The sequence below is a fragment of the Ictidomys tridecemlineatus genome, chromosome 5 (genome assembly GCF_052094955.1).
Source record: "Ictidomys tridecemlineatus isolate mIctTri1 chromosome 5, mIctTri1.hap1, whole genome shotgun sequence".
Taxonomy (NCBI): Eukaryota; Metazoa; Chordata; class Mammalia; order Rodentia; family Sciuridae; genus Ictidomys; species Ictidomys tridecemlineatus.
Genome location: NC_135481.1, coordinates 196,140,404 through 196,161,056, shown reverse-complemented (window position 1 = coordinate 196,161,056; position 20,653 = coordinate 196,140,404). Strand labels below are relative to the sequence as shown.

Here is a 20,653-nt window from a genome sequence, read left to right as displayed (position 1 = left end):
AGAAGGCTTGCTGAACAGTTAATGTGTCCCATAAGACCCTTGCTGTACCTGTCCCCTGTTTGGGGTTATATTGAGCTCCAGGCCCACTAGCCAGTGTAGGCTTCCCAAGCTTCTATAGTCAGCACTAGCGTGCCTCTGGCACACTGAGTACAGCAGCAGCCATTATAAAATAGAGTACTGTTGCCCTACTCATCTGCAATAGGTGCTGCTTTGAACTTTAGAGTGCCCAGAGCTCTAGCCCTGTGCCCTGTCCCTGAACCCCTGCACCGCATCAGTTCTGAGTGGTCAGGACTCCTGAGGTTCTGGGTGTTAAATATTAGACTGTCACTCCCAGTTCTAATGTTGTGGTAAGGCGTCTCTGCTTTATAGTCAGAAAGGCCCCCTGAATTTTTCACTGTTATGTGACTTTGTCTCTCTGAGCCTCAGTTTCCTCATCTGGAAATTGAGTAACCAATGGGTTAAGAAACCCTCTCTCTCAGTGTAGGGGTGAAACTGAGAGGTTTCAAACAGAGGTCTCAACGTGAGCCCGCATCAGAGTCACTTGGCAGGCTTGGAAAGATTGCTGGTGCCACCCCAGAGCTTCCGATGCAATCCTTCTGGGGTGGGAGCTGGAGATTTGCATTTCTTTTCTTTCTTTCCTTCTCTCTCCTCCTTCCTTCCTTCCTTCCTTCCTTCCTTCCTTCCTTCCTTCCTTCCCCTCCCTCCCTCCCCTTTTCTTTCTTTTGTACAGGGATTGAACCCAGAGGTGCTTTACCACTGAGTTAACTCCCCAGCACTTTTAATTTATTTTTTTTATTATTATTTTTTAAAATATCATTTCTTGGTGTAGATGGACACAACACAATGCCTTTATTTTTATGTGGTGCTGAGGATCGAACCCGGGTCCCGCCAGTGCTAGGCGAGTGCTCTACCTCTGAGCCACAATCCCAGCCCCACTTTTTATTTTTGATTTTGAGACAAGGTCTCACTAAGTTGCTGAAGCTGGCCTCAAACTAGCCTCAGCCTCCCTGAGCCGAAGCCTCAGGTTCCCAAGTTCTGCTGCCGCTGGGGTCCAGAGACCACCTAGGACAACACCCAGCTGCAGGAACACAGGGAAGTGTGCCCTGCCAAGAGCAGGCAGTCCCTTGGGCTGGTCAAAGGGGTGAGCTGTTCCCATCGCTCCGTGTGCACCCACCTTCCGGAACCTTCTGCCAGGCTCTGCCCATTCACTCCCCCAGCGGGGACGAGCCACCCTGAATGTTCGGCCTTGGGTGTTGGGAGGAAAATCTAAAGGACTAGATTCAGACCTTGAGGGGCTGTGGTCACTGGCAATACGGTGTCCTTCCCCAGGTGTCATCCAGAGTGAAACAATGACCCTGTGGGGAAGTCCAACTGGCGGTTGATTTCGGACTCTGGTCACATTGAAGATATTTTTTTTCCAAATATCAAAATCAACTATGTGAATGTGGTTTTGGGGTGGCACCTGCTTGGCTGGGGCTCCAGACATATTCCTACCTGCCGGTGGGCAATCCAGTGGCGCCTCCTCTGCCTCCCCCCAGGCCCTTCCGCTCTCTCCCGGGGACAAGACCCTCTGACCTTAATGGGACTCCACCGACTGTTCCCTGCCCCTTCCGCTATCTGACTCTTCTAGTTCGCCCACCTGTTTTACCCCGCTTTCTTTCTTTTCTTCTGAGCCCCAACAATGCTGGGTTCCCTCTGTTGGTTCCTAGGCCCAGTCCCCCAGCCTGGCTTCTGAGCAACACCCTCCTGGCCCCCACGTCGCTTCCCCCACTGACTTCCTTCTTGCCAGAGCCAGTGACCTGATCTTAGCACGGGATTTGGAGTCAGAAGGCCTAGGCAGAGCTCTGTCACGCACAGCTGTGTGACAATGAGCAACTTACAGCACTTCTCTGAGCCTCTATCACCTTGAAAATGGTTCACAGTCACAGCCTTCTGTGAATTCCAAGGGTCCTAAAAGTTCAGATTCAAACAGGACCTTGAGAGGATCTACCACAGGGGCAAACCAGATGTTATGGGGCACATGACAGCTCCGGAAAAATCTGTCACTGTCAGCCAGATCCATTGATTTAGAATTACCGCAGACTGAGATAGCTAAGGACATACACAGAATCTGTGGTGGGAGGATCAGGAGGCTGTTGTCAGATCTGGGTTGAGTCCCAAGTTTGTCCCTTGCTAGGTGTGTGCACTTCAGCAAGTCCCTGAGCCTCGGTCTCCTCACCAGTAATGCTAATTTGTGAAGTCAAAGCGAGCACCCTAGGCTAAAGAATCGCCAAAGCTCGCGTGCGGTTTGCTTTTTTCTTCCATGCATACCTATTCTGTGCTTGGGAGTGTGCTAAAAACCTGTAATGCATAATCTCATTTAATCCCCATTCCAATCCTTTCAAGTGAGGACTGTTTCCCTCATTTGATTTATTATTTTTGGTGCTGGGGAATGAACCCAGGGCCATGTGTGTGTGCCTTTACTGTGCACATGCTTCACCCCGACTTTACAGATGAGGAAATGGAGGCAGAGTGAGGCAAAGTGACTTGCCTAAGGTCACACAGCCAGTTAATGGCAGGAGCCAGAATTTGAACCCAAGGAGTCTGATTTTTAACTCTGTGCTCTGACTTCTCTACTGAAGGTGCTCACAGGTAAGTAGGAACATGACTTGGTATCAGTAGGGACTCTAAGAGTCAGCCTGGGAATGGCCACCACCCTGGGGCTAGAGGGGGTAGGTGTGACTGTGGCTCTGGGGAGGCAGGTACTGAGTGATGCTTTCCCCTGGAGCAAAGCCTGTAGATACACACCTTTATGTTTCATCCCAGACAGGGGGAGTGTCTCCCCTACATCCTGCCAAGCCTGTGGGGCATAGCCCCCCTTCTCTGTCAGGCTTCGGAGAGACAGGCTTGGAGTTCCCCATCCTCGGCAGGGGCAGAGATGCCTCATCCCATGGCTGAGCCCAGTCTGGGGGCCTTGAGTTATTAATAGCTGCCTGCAGCGCTGTGTCATCCAGCTGGTGACTCAGGGATCCAGGATCACCCCCTCCCCATCCTGATGGGGCCTCCACCTGAGGGAGGGGTTTAAGTGCGACTTAGCAGTCCGGACAGGGGGTCAGGAGAGTCAGGGGCCGCTCAGGGGTGCATCCTGATCTCTGCCTCCTCTCCTGGGGCTTTGGCTAAACTCTGTTGTGGTTCTGGAAGGAGGGGCTGGGGAAGTGGGGAAGGGGATGTGGTAACCAGAACCACTTCCTGCCATTGCTGTGTTGAAAGCCAAGCTTCCCCCAAGTTCCCCTTGATGGGGGCTGGGGAACTGGGAGGGGGGTAAGGAGGAAGTTGGGGGATGAGGAGAAGCCGGCTCCTGCTTGGACGAACTCCAGGAATCAAGCTCTGGGGTCCTGGCTGGACTCTGCCCTCGCTGCCCAGTTGTGACTGTCCTGAAGGCAGTCACAATCAGAGTGGCAGCAGGCACTTAGTACCCCGTGCCAGGCACTTTGTAAGTGTTAACCTTGATCCTTACGGCAGACCCATGAGGGCAGTACTATTATTACCCGCTTAACAGATGGGGACTGAGGGGCACTGCTAAGTTCTGCCAGCCGCTCAGGTCATGCGGCATGTTCGTGGGAGAGCTGAGGTTTGGATTTAGGCAACGCAGCTCTGCAGTGGGGGCTCTTGCCCTCTGCTCCTTACTGCCCTACATGCTGTCCCCTGCTTGCTCTGCGACCACTTGGCCCTCGGTTTCTTCATCTGCACAGGTAAGTGGGGTAGATGAAGTCACCACCCTTGAGGATGCTTGTCTCTCTGATAGTTACTCATTCAAATTCTCCCCCACTGGACTCTCATCTCCATAAGTAAGGGACAGAGGCGAGCTTGGTCACTACTGTAGTCCCAATTTTTAGAACAATGTCTGGCCCATAAAACTCAACAAGTGTTCATCGTGTGAATAGTATTTAAGGGTTTGAGGGTCATCACCAATAGTTTGAGTATCTAATGAAAATTTTTGGATTCTTTATTTCAAAAATCAGTTTATACCAGTGGTTCGGCCCCTCCCTCTTACCCAGGGGACATTTGGCAATGTTTGGCAACATTTCTGGTTGTCACAATTGGCAGGGGGAGGTGCTACTGGCATCTAGTAGGAAGAGGGGCTGAGGATGCTGGTCCACGTCCTACAGAGCACAGGGCAGCCCCTCAAGGCAGAATGATCCAGCCCCAAACATCAAGAGAGCCAAGTTTGAGAAATAAGGCGTGCACACATACATAGGACATATTTTGTGCAATCGATGGCAAATTGGCTGTAGCTCATGACTTCTTCTAAAGCCTATGCCTACTACCCAGGGGAAGACCCTTCGCATTGGAGGATCTTTCACTGTGTTTCCATCTCCAAAAATCATGCTGGCCTTTGACTTCATAACCCCAAGTTAAAACTATAGTTCCCCTGGGTCCTCCGTCTTCCGATATCTCAGATGCTGGAGGCCCCTCTGTTGTCTTCAATGGGCAGCAGATTATCAAAGGAGAAGGGTCCAGGCTGAAGGCACCCCACTAGTCCACCCTTTGCCCCTGTCTGCATTCTGGTCATCTCAGTTCCCTGTAAATGATAATAAACACGAGCCAAGTGCAGTGGTCTACGTCTGAGGCCGAGGCAGGAGGGTCCACAAGTTCAAGATCAGCCTCAGCAATTCAGTGAGGCCTTAAGCAGCTTAACAAGACAAGACCCTGTCTCAGAATTGGAAAAGAAAAAAAAAACAACTTTTTTTTAAGGGGCTGGGGCTGGGCATGTGGTGCATGCCTACAATCCCAATGGCTTAGGAGGCTGAGGAAGCAAGTTCAAAGCCAGCCTCAGCAAGAGCAAGGTGCTGAGCAATTCACTGAGACTCTGTCCCTAAATAAAATACAAAATAGGGCTGGGGAAGTGTCTCAGTGATCAAGTGACTCTGAGTTCAATCCCTAGTACCAAGGAAAAGAAAAGAAAAACAAGGATCTGGGAATGTGGTTCAGTGGCGAGATACCTCTGGGGGTTCGATCCCTATTACTCCTTCTAAAGATGCAAAGCCTCTGAAGGAGGCGGCCCATGGCTTGAGTCCTGACTCTGGGTATTCACTTGCTGTGTGGCCACAAGCAAGCTCCTTAACTGTCCAAGCCTCAGTTCCCTCCTCTGAATAGGAGAGGGTTGCTCATCAAACCTACCTCATGGACGGTGGGGATGAACAGAGAAGCCCGCAGAGGGCTTACCACTGTGCTCAACAGTCAGCCTCAAAGAATGCATTGATATGACGTGGAGGTCAAGTGACTTGCCCAAGATCACAGAGCTGGAAAGTGGCAGAGCTGCCGCTGAAGTCCAGGACAGCATGACTCCAAAGCAAATTCCCATTAAATAGGAAACTTCAGAGCTTCTGTTTTCTTGTCTCACAACCTCATTTATTAGGTGTATGTAAAATGCCTGACACCTGCTAAGTAATGTATTTGTGGTACTAGAGACTGAACCCAGAGGGGCTCTGCCACTGAGTATACCCCCAGCCATTTTTAAATTTTTTATTGGGAGACGGGGTCTCAATAGGTTGCCAAGGCTGGGCTTGAATTTGCCTCAGCCTCCGGAGTGGCTAAGATTATAGGTGTGTGCCCCCCACCTGGCTACTAGACACTTTTATGAATTAATGGATAGATTGGTACTGAGAATTGAACCTAGGGACACTCAGCTACACCCTAGCCCTTTTTATTTTTTATTTTGAGAAGGGTCTTGCTAAATTGCCCAAGCTGACCTCAAACTTGCTATCTTTCTGCCTCAGCTCCCCAAGTCGCTGGCATCATACCACCCACGCCTGCCTGGTTAGCCCATTTGAATTGTTATTGTTGTTTTTCCCAAATAAGGCCTTGGAGAAGGCAAAAAATATAGGCCCTGCCCCACATTGGCTGGCTGGCTGGCTGGAAGGGAGGGAGGGAGGGAGGCTTCTGGTTACTGGAGAAGTGATCACTGGTGCGGAAGCCTTCCCTGGATGGAGCAGGGCTGCCAAGGGAAAGGGCGGTCAGAATCCAAAGCCAGAAGTGGGAAGGCACTTACCCAGGTCACAGGGTGGGCACAGACCCAAAGACCCTAGTGTTCTCATTCCCGGTCACAATCCTGGTCTTGGCCTCTGTCATTAAAAATCACCACCATCTACTGGGGACTTAAAATGTACTTGGTACTAAGCATTGTATGTATTTGATCTTATTTATCTGCACATCAGTTTAGGACCAAAAGTCCATATTTTACCGCTGAGGAAACAAATTCAGCGTGGTGAGGACATTTGCCGGAGGCCCTGAAAGAAGAATACAGCCAACTGCTGGTTTGCAGAAGCATAAAGGCTCCCTTTACTATCCTGAGCACCCGGGGTTCCCCAGGAGAAATCCCCCCAGGTCGTGCCTCCAGAACCCAGAGCTTCCGCCCCCAGATGGGAGAGGAAGCCGAGTCCAGACAGGTTTTCAGGGAGGAGATGAGAGCACAGAGCCCGGAGTGTGGGGAGGGGCTAAGATGGGACTCTGGCCAAGGCCACATGGTTGGAAAATGGCAGAGGTGGGACTGAAATCCAAGGAGGGGAGGCAGCAGATGGACAGAGGTGGGCTGGGGATCTCAAGGAGTCTGGACAAGGAGCCTGGGGAAGGAGGTTCTGTGGCTGACCACTTGAGGCCTTTAGATTGAGGGCTGGGGGAGTCCACCCCCTCCTCCCTTTCCCACAAACTCTGCAGTTTGCAAAACCAACCCCTCCCCGGAGCGCTTGCGGTTTCCTGCGGGTCTGGGGTCCTGCCTGACTCTGCAGTGGAGCTGTGGCAGGGGGGGACAGGAGGAGTGGTGTAAGACCTTTCTTTGCCTTCTAGAGCTGGGGCTGCTCAGCGGGGACACACACACACACACACACACACACACACACACACACACCCTGAGTCAGCACTTGCCTGGAGGGGCGGGGCAGGTCACTGATTCAGTTAGTGGCAACTCTTTAAAGCCCCTGCTAGGACAGCTGCAGCCAGACACGGCTACCCTCACCATGAGATCCCGGCAGCCCCTGGTCCTGGCACTCCTGGTGCTGGGATGTTGCTCTGCCGCACCTGCACAGCGCCAGCCCACCTTTGTGGTCTTCCCCAGAGACCTGAGAACCACCCATCTCACTGATATGCAGCTGGCACAGGTAAGCAAACACCCCCACGGAGAGTGGGGGAGGGCTGGCCAGGAAGGTATGCAGTGGACCAAAGAGGGCAGGGGGCCTCAGGGACGTCTTGGGATGATGGGGAACAGAGGTGTCCGGGGTGAGGCACTGGGGTCTGCGATGTTCAGAGCAGATAACAGAAAATGGGGGTTGCTAGGTGGGCAATGGAAGATGGTGTGGGGGATGGGACACTGGAGGATTCTGGAGTGGTCAAGAATTGGGAGTGAACAAAGGTAAGCCCCAGGGGTCCTAGGGAGAGCAGTGCCCAGGGGTGGGAAGGAGCTGAGGGTGTCTGCAGGAGGTGGATTCTTGAATGGGCAGCACTAGTGTCCTTACTGATCACCCCTGAGCACCTGAGAGACAAGTCCTGGGCCAGAGGAGCAGGGAAAGGGGCTGGGCTCTGGGATGTCTCTGCTCTCCCTCCTCAGGACTACCTGTTCCGCTACGGTTACACTCGGGTGGCTGAGATGCATACGGATGCACTGTCCCTGCGCCCAGCACTGCTGCTTCTGCAGAAGCGGCTGTCCCTGCCCCAAACTGGTCAGCTGGACAGCGCCACCCTGAAGGCCATGCGAACCCCACGCTGCGGTGTCCCAGATCTGGGCAAATTTCAAACGTTTGAGGGTGATCTCAAGTGGCACCACCACAACATCACATACTGGTGAGCGGCTGGGGTCAGAGTGGGTGACCAGGGTGGGGTCGGGATTCGGCTTTGTACCGGGGTGACCACATCCTGTCTTAGGTCCTGGATCCACTACTTGTAGGGCCTGGGGCAAAAGGCTCCACCTCTGAGCCTCAGTTTCCCTTTCTGAGTGGAACTTCTGTCACGTCCACTGTGGGGACCCACACGGCCAGGTGGGGGATCTCTGGGGGGGATGCCCTCGGGGAATGAGGCATATGTTGAAGACTCTGAAACGTGGGGTGTCGCTGCTGTCCTGCTCCAGCCTCTCACTTCTGACCTCTTTCCTCCCACCTTCCCCTACAGGATCCAAAACTACTCCGAAGATTTGCCGCGCGACGTGATCGACGACGCCTTTGCGCGCGCCTTCGCCGTGTGGAGCGCAGTGACGCCGCTCACCTTCACTCGCGTGTACGGCCGGGAAGCAGACATCGTCATCCAGTTTGGTGTCGCTGGTGAGAGGGGGCAAATCAGGACTCCGGGACCAGGCATGGGAGGGAGGGCCAAGGAGAGCAGAGCCGCGGTGGACCCGCTTTCCTGGTGGCCTTGACCGCCACTTGCGCGCAGGGCGCCCCCGCCTGCGGGAGTGCAGAGCGCGCGCCAGGCTTGGAAAGCGGTGCGCGGGGAGGTTTCCGGGCCGCGCTGGGTCCCGCGCCCTTGCACAGCGCACAACCTGCCCAGCGATACTTGGCTGACTCCGGTTCCTTCTGCGTCTTTAGAGCACGGAGACGGGTATCCCTTCGACGGGAAGGACGGGCTTCTGGCACACGCCTTTCCTCCTGGCCCCGGTATTCAGGGAGATGCCCACTTCGATGATGAAGAGTTGTGGTCGCTGGGCAAGGGCGTCGGTGAGATCTGGAGCCGCCCCGTGTCCCTACACGCCTCCTCCATTCCCTTCTCCCACGTCCATAAGCAGCCTTCCTGACTCTAGTCCTCTTCCCACAGTGGTTCCTACCTACTTTGGAAACGCAAATGGAGCCCCCTGTCACTTCCCCTTCACCTTTGAGGGCCGCTCCTACTCGGCCTGCACCACAGACGGCCGCACCGACGGCGCTCCTTGGTGCAGCACGACCGCCAACTATGACACGGACCGCAAATTCGGCTTCTGCCCCAGTGAGAGTGAGTGAGGGGTCACGGCGAGGGATGTGGGTGTCACTACCCTTGAAGGTCCAGAATCTTAGAATCTAATCCCATCTTTGCCACCAGTGCTGTGTGGCCTGCAAGTCATTCTCCAGCTCTCTGGGCCCAATTTCCTGAACTGGAGGGAGGAGGGTTGGACTGCAAGTGGTCGGTGGGTCAAAGCATTTGCTGTGCTGCACGAGAAGGTAAATGGTTCTCACCTCCCCAGAACTGTACACCCAGGATGGCAATGCAGATGGCAAACCCTGCGTGTTTCCATTCATCTTCGAGGGCAATTCCTACTCTGCCTGCACCACCCAAGGTCGCTCTGATGGCTACCGCTGGTGTGCCACCACCGACAACTATGACCAGGACAAGCTATATGGCTTCTGCCCAACTCGAGGTACCTATCTGCCTACTTGATTCAGCCTTCCTCTGCCATCCTGCATCGGTTCCTCAAATGTGGCTCCTTCACTCATTATTCTGTCTCTACTCCTTCCTCATCCACACACCATGACCATGTCCCCTCGCCCTAACTTCCAGTTGCCCAGCCAAAAGTCCAGGGCTTGGACTTTCCTTGCTCAGCCTGAGGCCTCTTCCTTGGTTTGGTGACCTAGGCCCTGACCATTGGGGACGCGGGTCTCTGCTGTGCTCCATAGCGCCCATAGGCTTTAGAAATAGGCCACCAAGATCCTCTAGCTCCTTGCTTGGCCCCCCTCTGGCACTTTATTGGACCCCCTCCCCTGGCTCACCAACACTCTGGGTCTCTCCAGCTGACGCAACTGTGATTGGGGGCAACTCCGCTGGGGAGCTGTGCGTCTTCCCCTTTACCTTCCTGGGCAAGGAGTACTCCACCTGTACCAGCGATGGCCGCAATGATGGGCGCCTCTGGTGTGCCACCACTTCCAACTTCGACAAAGACAAGAAGTGGGGCTTCTGCCCAGACCAAGGTGAGCGGGATGGTTCGGGGGCTTCCAGGCTGGGGGCTGTGGCCTGGGCGGTAGTGGTGGTCGGGTGGCCAGTGCTGGGGGCTCTGCCCGGAGCTACATCTCAGGTTCCTTCCCTCCAGGATACAGCCTGTTCCTTGTGGCGGCCCACGAGTTCGGTCATGCGCTGGGTCTGGATCACTCTTCCGTGCCAGAGGCCCTCATGTACCCCATGTATCGCTTCCTGGAGGGCTCCCCGCTGCACGAGGACGACGTGAAGGGTATCCAGCATCTCTATGGTGAGGCTGCGGGACGGGGTGGACGCAGCAGAGGAAATGGGGTAGCTCAGCCACAGGTCCAGGGAATGCCAGAGGGGGAGGACCTCAACATCCGTTGGGGTGGGGCCTGGGAGCAGTCGCTGCTGGTCAATGCTTGGAGATGGAGCTAAGGAAGCCACACTCTAGGGAGAGGTAGATATGGTTCAAAAGCCAGACAAGCCACTTCATAGCCAGGTGACCTTGGGTATATCAGTTCACCCCTCAGTTTTCTGTCTGTAAAGTGTTAATTTTAGTACTTGCCTCCAAGGGCTGTCATGAAATTTAATGAGTTAGAATGATGTGTGGCCTATAGGAAGCATCGTGTGTTTGATATTTTCATTGTCGTCATCTAGTGTTAAATTGGGGATATGGAGGGTTGGGGTATAGCTCAGTGCTGAGTGTCATGTGCAAAGACCTGGGTTCAGTTCCCAGCACTACACACACACACACACACACAGAGAGAGAGAGAGAGAAAGGAGCAAAAACAGGTGAGGGTATAAAAGAATCTAAGTCATAGTTTTTTGGTTTTTTGGTTTTTTAAGATCAAAGGCTAACCTGTGAGTTTCTAAAGCCCTCAGCACTGTTTGGGATGGTGAGCCCTCTGTCCTCTGTGCACAGGGCCCAGGCCAGGAAAAGTATGACTTGAATGAAAGCCGAGGGCATGGGGAGCGCCTGCGGCGGCTGGGGGAAGGCGGGCTCGGCTAGCGAGGACAGCTGCGCCTGCGCGGGGCTCCGCGGGGCTGCGGGAGTGGAGAGGAGTCTCAGTCAGGGTGTCTCTTTAGGTTCTCGGCCTGAACCTGACCCAAGACCTCCGTCCACCACCACACCACAGCCGCAGCCCACCGCTCCCCCGACGGTCTGCCCCACCGCACCCCCCACCGCCCGCCCCTCAGAGCTCCCCACAACGGGCCCTACAGGCCCCCCTTCAGCTGGCCCTACAGGTCCTCCCACGGCTGGTCCTTCTGAGGCCCCAGTGACTTTGGATCCGGTGGACAGTCCCTGCAGTGTGGACGTTTTCGACGCCATTGCGGAGATCGGGAACTATCTGCACGTCTTCAAGGATGGGTGAGTGGGCGGGGGTGTGCGGGTGAGGGATCTGGAGGGTTGGGGATGACAGATGTGCAGAGGAGGGACCGCCGCCTCGGCCCGCTGGCCCCAGGCTCCATGCCCAGCGCCCCGTCCTGCCCTTTTCACGTCCTCAGCCGGTACTGGCGATTCTCTGAGGGCACAGGGCCCCGGCTGCAGGGCCCCTTCCTTATCGCCGACACGTGGCCCGCGTTGCCCGCCCGACTGGACTCTGCCTTCGAGGAGCCACTCTCCAAGAAGATTTTCTTCTTCTCGGGTGAGTGTTCTGCTCTCTTGCTCCGCCACCGCTCATCCCGCGCCAGGCAGGGAGGATCAAGAGACCCACTGTGGCGGGTGAAGCACACATCAGTGCCAGGTGCCAAGGTGCACCCTGTGATCCCAGCAACTCGGGGAGGCTGAGGCAGGAGGAGGCCTAGTTCAAGGCCAGTCTCAGCGATTTAGCGAGGCCCTAAGCAATTTAGTGAGACTCTGTCTCAAATTAAAAATAAAAAAAAAAAATAAGAAAAGGCTGGAGATGTAGCTCAGAGTTACAGCTCCCTTGAGTTTAATTCCTAGCACCTAAATAAATACATTAATGTAATTAAATAAAAAATTACACGATTGGAAAAGGGCTCCCCCTTCTGGTACCCGCAAATTGTCATATTTTCTGGGGTTGCATTTGGGTCCGGCGGCCCGCCACCCCGTGCACACTGGTACCCAGCTGTTGGGCCTCCTGGCTACCGAGACTCCGGGCACGCCAGGCTAGGAAAGGCCTGGCCGGCGTCTCCCCTCGGACATTCAAGGAGGACGTCCGTCCCGGCCCCGCAGGCCCAGTCCGATGTGACCCTTCTCCCCTGCAGGGCGCCAAGTGTGGGTGTACACGGGAGCGTCGGTGCTGGGCCCGCGGCGTCTGGACAAGCTGGGTCTGGGCTCTGAGGTGACCCAAGTCACCGGCGTCCTCCCGCGCGGCGGGGGCAAGGCGCTGCTGTTCAGCGGGCATCTCTTCTGGAGGTGAGAGCCACGCGGCCGCCGGCAGGGGGAGCCCGGGCGCCGTCGCCCGCCCGCGGGCTCAGCACCGTCCCTTCGGCCCCCCCCCCCTGCAGGTTCGACGTGAAGACGCAGAGAGTGGATTCCCGGAGCCCCACTCCGGTGGATCAGATGTTCCCCGGGGTGCCCTTGAACACGCACGACATCTTTCAATACCGAGGTGAGGCTGCGGTGCGAGCCAGAGAGGGTCCCTTTAGGAGACACCACCCCCACTCGCCCCACTGCGATGGCGACTGGACAAATTCTCAACAAGAAAGAAAAGGGTCCCTGGAGATTGGGGAAGTGCCCCAGCACTGACCGACTAACTCTCTGTAGAGGCAGAGACGTCCCCAAGTCTTACAGGGAGTCAGCAGCAGAGTCAGGATCAGGACCCAGAATAACCGCGTCCCCAACAGGAAGCTGTTTCCCCTTTAGCACAGGATGTAAGCTTTGCAAGGGGGCACGTTCCCTTGTCACACAGCAACCATCAGGTGCCAAATTATGCAAGAGCTATGCAGCCACTGGGATACAGTGAGAGAAAAGGCAGCTCCTAGCTGGGCGTCTCTGGGCAAGCCAAGGCCGCTCTTGGAGCCTCCATGTTCCCATCTGTGATTTGCGGACTAGTAGAGGTAGAGTTACTGTGCTTTCTTCTTCTTTCTCCTTCCTTCCTTCCTTCCTTCCTTCCTTCCTTCCTTCCTTCCTTCCTTCCTTCCTTCCTTCCTTCCTTCCTTCCTTCCTTCCTTCCTCTCCTCCTCCTTCTTCTTTCCTCCTCTTCTTCTTCTTCTTCTTCTTCTTCTTCTTTGCCATCAGTTGACAAGATCTGTTCTCTTTACAGACAAAATCATTTTTGAATCTAGCATTTTTTTTTACTATCTCCTTTACAAACACTTTAATCCAAGCCATATTGGTTTCCAATAACCTTTGGTGTATTCCCTGAGAGTAGGGAGGGGAATGGTCCAGGCATGACCCCCAGCCTATTCCAAGGTCAAGGAAACTTACACGATCTGACCCCTGCCCCTCCAAGCCTCTGTGTTCCCATCCTCTCTGCTGCTCCTGTGATTCCCTGTACTCCACCTCCGCCCGCTGCTTTTTAAACAGATCAAGGTCATTCCTGTCTTAGGGCCTTTGTGCCTTCTGTTCCCTCTGTCTGGAAGTCTCTTTCCCTACATTGTCACCAGGCTGCCTCTCTCTCATCCTTCAGATCTCAGTGTTAAGGCCATCTCAGAGAACTCTCGTTATCTTTTCACTTAGGAGTTTATATTTCTTTTTTTTTAATATTTATTTTTTTTAGGTGTAGATGGACACAACACAATGCCTTTATTTTTATGTGGTGCTGAGGATTGAACCTGGGTCCCGCCTGTGCTAGGCAAGCACTCTACCGCTGAGCCACAATCCCAGCCCAGGAGTTTGTATTTCCTCCATAGCTTTCTACATCGTCAGAACCAATTTCATTTGTCTTCATATTTGTTTATTAGTCCTCTGACTTGCGCCACTAGAGTATAAGCGTCAAAAGAATTCAGATCATGCCTATACATATGTATTTTTTTGGTTTTGTTTTTTGCTATATCTCTAATACCTCCAACAGTCTTGGCACATAGTAGGTACTCAATAATTTTAACCATATTCATATTTTTTTAAGAAAACTAGAGTCAGTAATTTTTTTTTTTTGCAGTGCTAGGGTCTTGTTCATGCTAATCAAGTTGTATACCTCTGAGCCACACCCCCACCTCCAGTAAAAATTTTTTGAATGAATACATGAATTTGCTCAATGAATAATATTGAGTGAATTGCTTTGAGTATTAAGATAGGCCATCCATTCATTTGTTTTCTAGTTCATTCACAAAATGTGTAGGGAGCACCTACTGTGTGCCAGTGCCTTCCAGCATCTCACAGGCAGGTGGTGGAGATGGAAATGTCATGTAAAAATCTTGGAAAGATCTAGAAAGCCAGGAGGGATGATTGTAAAGCTCTTGCTCCTGTAGACGTCTGCAGATGTCTGTGGGGGTGGGCTGGGAGTCACCCCTCTCATGCCTGACTGTCCCCTGCAGAGAAAGCCTACTTCTGTCAGAACCGCTTCTTCTGGCGAGTGAGTTCCAAGAAGGAGGTGAACCAGGTGGACCAAGTGGGCTACGTGACCTATGACCTCCTGCAGTGCCCTGAGGACTAGGGCTCCTGTCCGGCTCCAGCAGTGCAGTGCAAGTCCCCATGGGACCTCCCCACGGGACCTCCCCACGGGAAAGAGGCCAGTTTGCAGGATACAAACTGGTGAAGTCTTCTAGAACACAGAGAGGAGTGGGGGTGGGCTGGGCCCTCTCTTCACAGCTTTCTTTTTTGTCCGAATGTTTCTAATAAACTTGGATTCTCTAACCTCTAGGAGTAGCTTTCCTTTATGTATGTTCACATTTTACGGGTGTTTTCATATTTGCTTTTTAGTCCTCTGTCTTGCCCCACTAGAGTATAAGCATCCAAAGAATTGAGACCTCCAACAGTCTTGGCACACAGTAGGTACTCAGTAATTTTTATCATATTCATTTTTTTTATCTTGGATTCTCCTCCGTCATATGGATGGATGTATATATTTCACTGATAGAGTGCTTACTAGGTGCCAGGCAGGGTTCTGGGATTCTCATAAATATTAACGTATCCAGTCCTTCCTCTTAGAAATGTTTGTGGTTGCTTCTGTTTTACAGCTGAGGAAATGACCTATTTATTCATCCACCAAACATTTATGGAGCCTCTTCATGGAAGGCGGCTCTGTGCTGGGCACTGGAGACAGAGGAATGAATTGGTCTAATCCTTCTCTCAAGGACCTCCCAGTGGTCCTCAGACCTTAGAGGGAATGACAGTGTCCTCAGAGCTGGCTTAGCACATAGACCCAAGCTTCATTCTCAGAGGCAGACTCTGTGGCTGGTGGGTGGGGTTATGCTGGGAAGGTGCAGAGCCTGTCATCCTTGTGTGTGTGTGTGTGTGTGTGTGTGTGTGTGTGTGTGTGTGAGAGAGAGAGAGAGAGAGAGAGAGAGAGAGAGAGAGAGAGAGAGAGAGAAAGAGAGCGAGAGATTCTGTGCATCGCGGTTGAAGTAGGAGAACATTTCCTAGCCAGGATGCCCTCTCACCTGGAACTGGTTGGGGAGGATGAACAAGGGCATCTTCCTGTGCCAACGGGCCCATCTTCATAGAGGGAATCTGCTAAGAACTGTGAACTGTTCTGTGCCCCTCACACACGTGTGCATGCAACAACAGACACTCCGATGGTGCTCGCAGCGTTTTTCATATGGCAGCAGCCTAGGAGCCTGGGATGAGGCAGTGAGTAAGTAAAATATGCACACAAACATGACAGTAGCTACCTCTTTTTTTTTTTTTTTAAGAGAGGACAGAGAGAGAGAGAGAGAGAGAGAGAATCTTAATATTTATTTTTTAGTTCTCGGCGGACACAACATCTTTGTTGGCATGTGGTGCTGAGGCTCGAACCTGGGCCGCACGCATGCCAGGCGAGCGCACTACCGCTTGAGCCACATCCCCAGCCCCAGTAGCTACCTCTTGCACATCATCAGGTGCCAGGCCCTGTTCCAAGTCTTTGTGTGAGTTAAAATCATCCCGTGAGACAGGTACTACTGTCGCCTTCCAGGAACAATTATAGTCATCACCAGCCCCCTGTTTTACATATGAGAAGTTAAGGCCAAGTGACCCAATTCACCCCAGGTCTCACAGCAAGTGAGCAGTGACAGTGGCATTGGAATGTGCACTCTTGGTGCAAACAGTGGGAGAAGAGAAAAAGCAGGGGGGGTTGATGAACTCAACGGTGCAGTGGTGGCATGTGAATAGGAGAGGACAAAAAGGATTCTGGAATGGTTGAGATAGGAGAAGGGGCGAGGGCCAGTTGAGAGAAGACCCAGATGCCAAGCTGAGGTGTGTGGGTTTGACCTCACAGGACAGTGGGGGACCTCGACTGAAGAGTGGGGTGGGTGAGTGGAGGTGCTGGGTTTCATTAGATCAGATCATCTCCTGGACCGGAAGCCTAAGTGGGAATTTAAAGAGGAGTTCAGAGAACTGCCCCCAGGTTTCTTCTGGGGGAACCGACTCTTTAAAGTCCTCTGTTTCTCGGCCAGGAGTGACCCACCTTTAAAATCCCTGTCACCTCCCTCTCCCTCTAGACACGATTCCGTTTCTCTGCTTTCATCCTCATCAAGGAAAACTCCCCCCATATGTCTCTATTCCCCCAGCTCCCCTTCTCAGTTCCCATCCTCCTCTCACTAATCCCGCCTCCTGTCAGCCCCACTAAGCCACCGAGTCTCCCTCTCTAAGCCACCACGGGCTCCAGCTGCCAGTGCATCACGCACTTGGTGGGGTTGACCTGCCCTCTCTTCTGAAATTCCTTCTTCCCTTGGTCCTGGTTCTCCTCCCACTCACTGGCTGGATCCTCCACTTGGCAACCTTTGAGTGATGGCGCCCTTGTGCTCAATGCTGGACTTCTCTCTTCTGTGTTCACTTATTCCCTGTGCTCTAGTCAGAGCTTTAAATAGCAACTCTGCTAAAGACTCCACGATTTATATCCCCAGTCTTAACCTCTCCCCTGAGCTCCAGATGCATATGCTCAACTGCCCACTCCTTGTTGACTTACCAGGCATTTCAACCAATCAGGTCAAACCCTACTCTTGGGCGCCATCTTCCAAAACTGCTCCTCCTCCAGTCATGACTACATTAATCAAAGACAATCTCATCTACCCGCAAACCTAGAAACAAGTTATCTAAGCTTCTGATTCTAGTATGGGGAATCTCAACCTCAGCATGATTGACTTTTCAGGCTGTACAATTCTTTGCTGTGGGAACCATTCCATCCATGATAGGATGTTTGGTGTCTTCCTATGGGAAGTAGCATGATCCATGGCCAGATGCTAGGCCCATTCAGTGTCAGCCCTTCTCCTATGACAGGCCCCATTGTACCGACAAGGTACAGTGAGGTGATGGTGGACCTGCGATTCATGAGCCAGCAGATTTGGTGCAAATCCAAGGTATCAGTACTGCCCTCCTCCTGCTGTGACAACTGAATATTTTTCCAAACATTGTTAAATATCCCCTGATGGGCAACATGGACCCAGGACAAGAATTTTGCTTTAATAAATGTAGGACAAGTGCACTTATTACAAGTGTACGTTTCAATACATCTTCACAAACTGAAGGCGACCAGCACCTAGAACCAGAAACAAAACACCCACCGTCATCACCCCAGAAGCCCCCTCAGCCTCCCTTGCAACCAATTCTTCTCTGTAAAAGTTACCACTACCATGGCTTCTAACAGCTTAGGTAGACTCTGACCATATCTTAAACTTTACTTAAATGTTATAAGGGATGTACTTCTTTGTGTCTGGATTCTTTTGCTCAATGTTATATTTGTGAGACTCATCCATACTATTCTGTAAATTGTACCTTGTTTTTCTTTAGTATTGTGTAGTGTTCCATTCTGTGAATGTACTACAATTTATGTATTTTATTACTGATAGACCCTTGGGTGGGTTCCAGTGAGTTATGAGTAATGTCGTATGAAGATTCTTAGAAATGCCTTTTGGTACCCATGGGCAGCCATTTCTTGGGTGTGTATACCTAGGATATATGCATGGAGTGACCAAACAGAGTTCCTCCTGGACCCCTACCATCATCCACCAGGCCCCACCATCAGCAGGTCCTGCTGGTTCCTCTTCCATAACTTACCTGAAAGCAGATGATGGCCACTACTTTAGCCTGGTCACCATCACTTCCCACCTGGGGTGGGGGGGGGGTCTGCAGGAGACTCCTAATTAGATTCCCAGCTTCCACGCCTGCCCTTCTTTAGCAGAGTGTTCACTCACAGCCAGAGTGATCCATTACAGTATAAATCAGATCACAGCATTCCTCTGTTCAGAACCCTTCAATGGTTTTCTTTGTGGATTAGAAAAGAATCCAGACTCCTCCCCAGAGACTTCAAAAGACCATTTGAACTGCTTTCCTCTCTTCTTCATCTGTCATCCTTCTCTTCTGCGCTCACTCTATTTTAGACACATTGGCATCTTGCTGCTTCTGCAACAGTCCAGGTTCCTTCCACCCCAGGGCCTTTGCATTTGCTATTTCCTCCGCCAGAGAATTCTTCCCTCAAATCTTTGAAAAGCTGGCTCTTCTCAAATATCAATGGTCTGGGAAGCCTTCTCAGGCCACCCCTTAAAGTTGTTCTGCCCACTTCCCATGGCCCTCTTTTTTCCTTAACATATACCACAGTCTCAAGTGATCTTATGTATGTCTGTTTACTCATACTCTTTCTCCCCTGTCTCCTCATTAGAAAATAAGCCCCGGGAGGACCAGCAGCCAGTCCCTCTCATTCTCCCGTGTGTCCCCAGGGGCCTAGCCCTGCACCATGGTCTGAAACCCAGGAGCGCCATTAACATGTGCTCGGTGAATGAGTGTACTCCGTTGGTTTAGGCCCGGGCTCCAAGGGTCACACACCGGGGCCCTCCTTGAGGGATGACTCTCAGCCGGGCGGGCTCCTCAGGAACCTCGGGTGGAATCGAGAGCCCAGGGCCTCCGAGCGAAGTGGCCAGACTCGGGGAGCCCGGCGCAGCGGGCACTAGGACCCGGAGCGGCGCGCGGCGGGCGGGGGGCGGGGGGCGGCGGGCGCGGGGAAGCGCCTCTGCTCTGTCCTGGAGGCCGGCTGCGGCCACTTGTGCGATCCGGGCCGCTCCGCGCCGCCCGGCCCCTTCCGCGCCATGAGCCGAAGGTTCACTGTCACCTCGCTGCCCCCTGCGGCGCCCGCCGGAGCCGCGGACCCGGAGTCCCGCCGGCACTCGGCCGCCGACCCCCGCCACCTCCCCGGGGAAGATGTCAAAGGTAGAGGCCTGCGGGGCGGGGCCGCGGGCGGGGCCTGGGGGCGCTGGGGGCGGGGCCTGGACGGGGCGCAGGTCCCGGGAGGCCGCCGAGCCCGGAGGAGTGGGAGTGCGAGGCCTGCGGAGCGCGGGGGAAGCGCGAGGGGCGTGGCCAGACGGGGGCGTGGCTGGAGGGGCGGGGCCTCGGGAGGGGCGCGGCCCCGGGCGCAGGGGGGCGATCTGGTGCCGCAGGGCTAGCCCAGAGCACTAAAGGGGTCCGAGAACTTGGGTTGGGTGCGGGACCAGAGGAAAGGGGACTGCTGTGTGATCAAGGTCCAGAGCCAAGGGGAGGAGGCGGGATTAGGTCCCTTGGGGGCAGGAAAGGGAAAGGATTGGACCTGGAATAGAGGAGTAGGGCCTGAGTGGGGCGGGGTTGAGGGCGGGAGGGAGAGAGGGTCAGGGTCGCTGGGACAGAGGCCAGGTCTGCAGGTTATCGCTGTAGGGAGTATCCGCCCATCATCTGCCTCCCTGGAGGCATCGCGGAACCCTGGGGCTCCCCAGGAGATGGAGACAGGAAAGTTGGCTTGAATCTTGGCCAGCTAGATCGGTGGAGGATCCCAGAGGGACTTCAGTCCGGACCCTCGGGGTCACCGCTTCTTCTTGGTTCCAGCTCCCGCAGGATTGGGAGGAGCCAGCTTATGCTGGGTCGGGGGCATCTTTTTCACGGGCCTTGTACGATAGTCTTGGTCAAGACACAGAGGAGACGAGAGGGGTTAGGGTATTTCCGGTCTTCCCTAAAGAAGTAGCATCCTGTGCGGGGGTGTAGACAAGTGATAGAGCACTTGCCTACATGCACGAGCCCCCTTCTCCCCCGCCATACACACAATTGGCAACCTGGCCGCAAGCAGAACCTCCCTGCAGGGGGCATTTATCAGGTATCCTTTCCCTAGCTCTGCGCCCCTTAAGTCTGGGAGGAACGAGGCCAATCGGCTTGGAGTGGCCCTAGTGAGGGAGGAGAAAGAACTTCCCCGGGCCACCAGGGGTCGCTGCTGAGCCGCAGGTGATCCTGCCCTGACTGGCGCAAACCCAAGCGCCCAAAACCCTTGAGTGGTAGGCAGATGATTCTTGAGCAAAACTCCTCGTTGTATAGACTAATATATGGAGGCCTGAACTTCCTCTGAATTCTGGTCCCGTAAGCTGATCCGCTCTGGACGTGACCACTCCATTTCATTTCTCGAGATTCTTCCGCTGGCCACCTTTCCCATATTGTTTGCCCCCTTTTACCAGCCTCCCAGATCCAAACATCAGAAACCTGGAGCCAGTTCTTAAGGCCTCCTTTTCTCTTCCCACCCAATCCAATCTGTCCTCGTGCGTTTGCCACTGACCTCCAAAACTGATCCTGAATTTGATTAGATTTCTCTCTGTCATCACCCTGGTCCAAGCCTCCAATGTTTCTCATGTGGTGTCCCTGCCTCCAGTCCTGCTCCAACCATCCCCCATGTAAGGTGCCTGTCACTGTAGGATAAAAGCCAAATCTTCT

At 53.5% G+C, this 20,653-nt stretch overlaps 2 protein-coding genes across 8 annotated transcripts in view; both read left to right on the top strand.

Annotated features, from left to right (window-relative positions):
• Positions 1–1,427: 1,427 nt before the first annotated feature.
• On the top strand, positions 1,428–14,653 carry Mmp9 (matrix metallopeptidase 9). Of its 6 annotated transcripts, none has more exons than XM_078052054.1 (15): positions 2,359–2,631; positions 3,539–3,731; positions 6,954–7,136; positions 7,583–7,815; positions 8,140–8,288; positions 8,553–8,681; positions 8,779–8,952; positions 9,182–9,355; positions 9,726–9,902; positions 10,022–10,177; positions 10,978–11,260; positions 11,398–11,537; positions 12,121–12,271; positions 12,364–12,467; positions 14,335–14,653. In XM_078052054.1, the coding sequence occupies exons 2-15, from the start codon at positions 3,591–3,593 to the stop codon at positions 14,451–14,453; spliced, it is 2,313 nt and encodes a 770-aa protein (XP_077908180.1). In that variant the 5' UTR covers positions 2,359–2,631; positions 3,539–3,590; the 3' UTR covers positions 14,454–14,653. The 6 variants fall into 6 exon arrangements, 5 of the variants coding, with proteins under 5 accessions (XP_077908180.1, XP_013214042.2, XP_077908182.1 ...); XM_078052057.1 differs by lacking the exon at positions 2,359–2,631 and adding an exon at positions 6,198–6,296 and having other exon boundaries at positions 3,641–3,731; XM_013358588.3 differs by lacking the exon at positions 3,539–3,731.
• A 4,288-nt stretch (positions 14,654–18,941) lies between these two features.
• Positions 18,942–20,653, top strand: part of Slc12a5 (solute carrier family 12 member 5) — a 36,108-nt gene continuing 34,396 nt past the window's right edge. For both annotated transcript variants that reach the window (XM_078052050.1, XM_078052049.1), the window contains exon 1: positions 18,942–19,138. In XM_078052050.1, the coding sequence (XP_077908176.1) occupies positions 19,018–19,138 (121 nt within the window). In that variant the 5' untranslated portion in view covers positions 18,942–19,017. The remainder of the gene's footprint in view (positions 19,139–20,653) is intronic.

Coding starts and splice junctions, on each gene's coding strand:
- Mmp9 (XM_078052054.1), top strand. CDS start 3,591: ATGTTCGTGGGAGAGCTGAGGTTTGGATTTAGGCAACGCAGCTCTGCA. Junction 9,903..10,021: donor GGGCTTCTGCCCAGACCAAG/GTGAGCGGGATG, acceptor CCTTCCCTCCAG/GATACAGCCTGTTCCTTGTG. Junction 12,468..14,334: donor CGACATCTTTCAATACCGAG/GTGAGGCTGCGG, acceptor TGTCCCCTGCAG/AGAAAGCCTACTTCTGTCAG.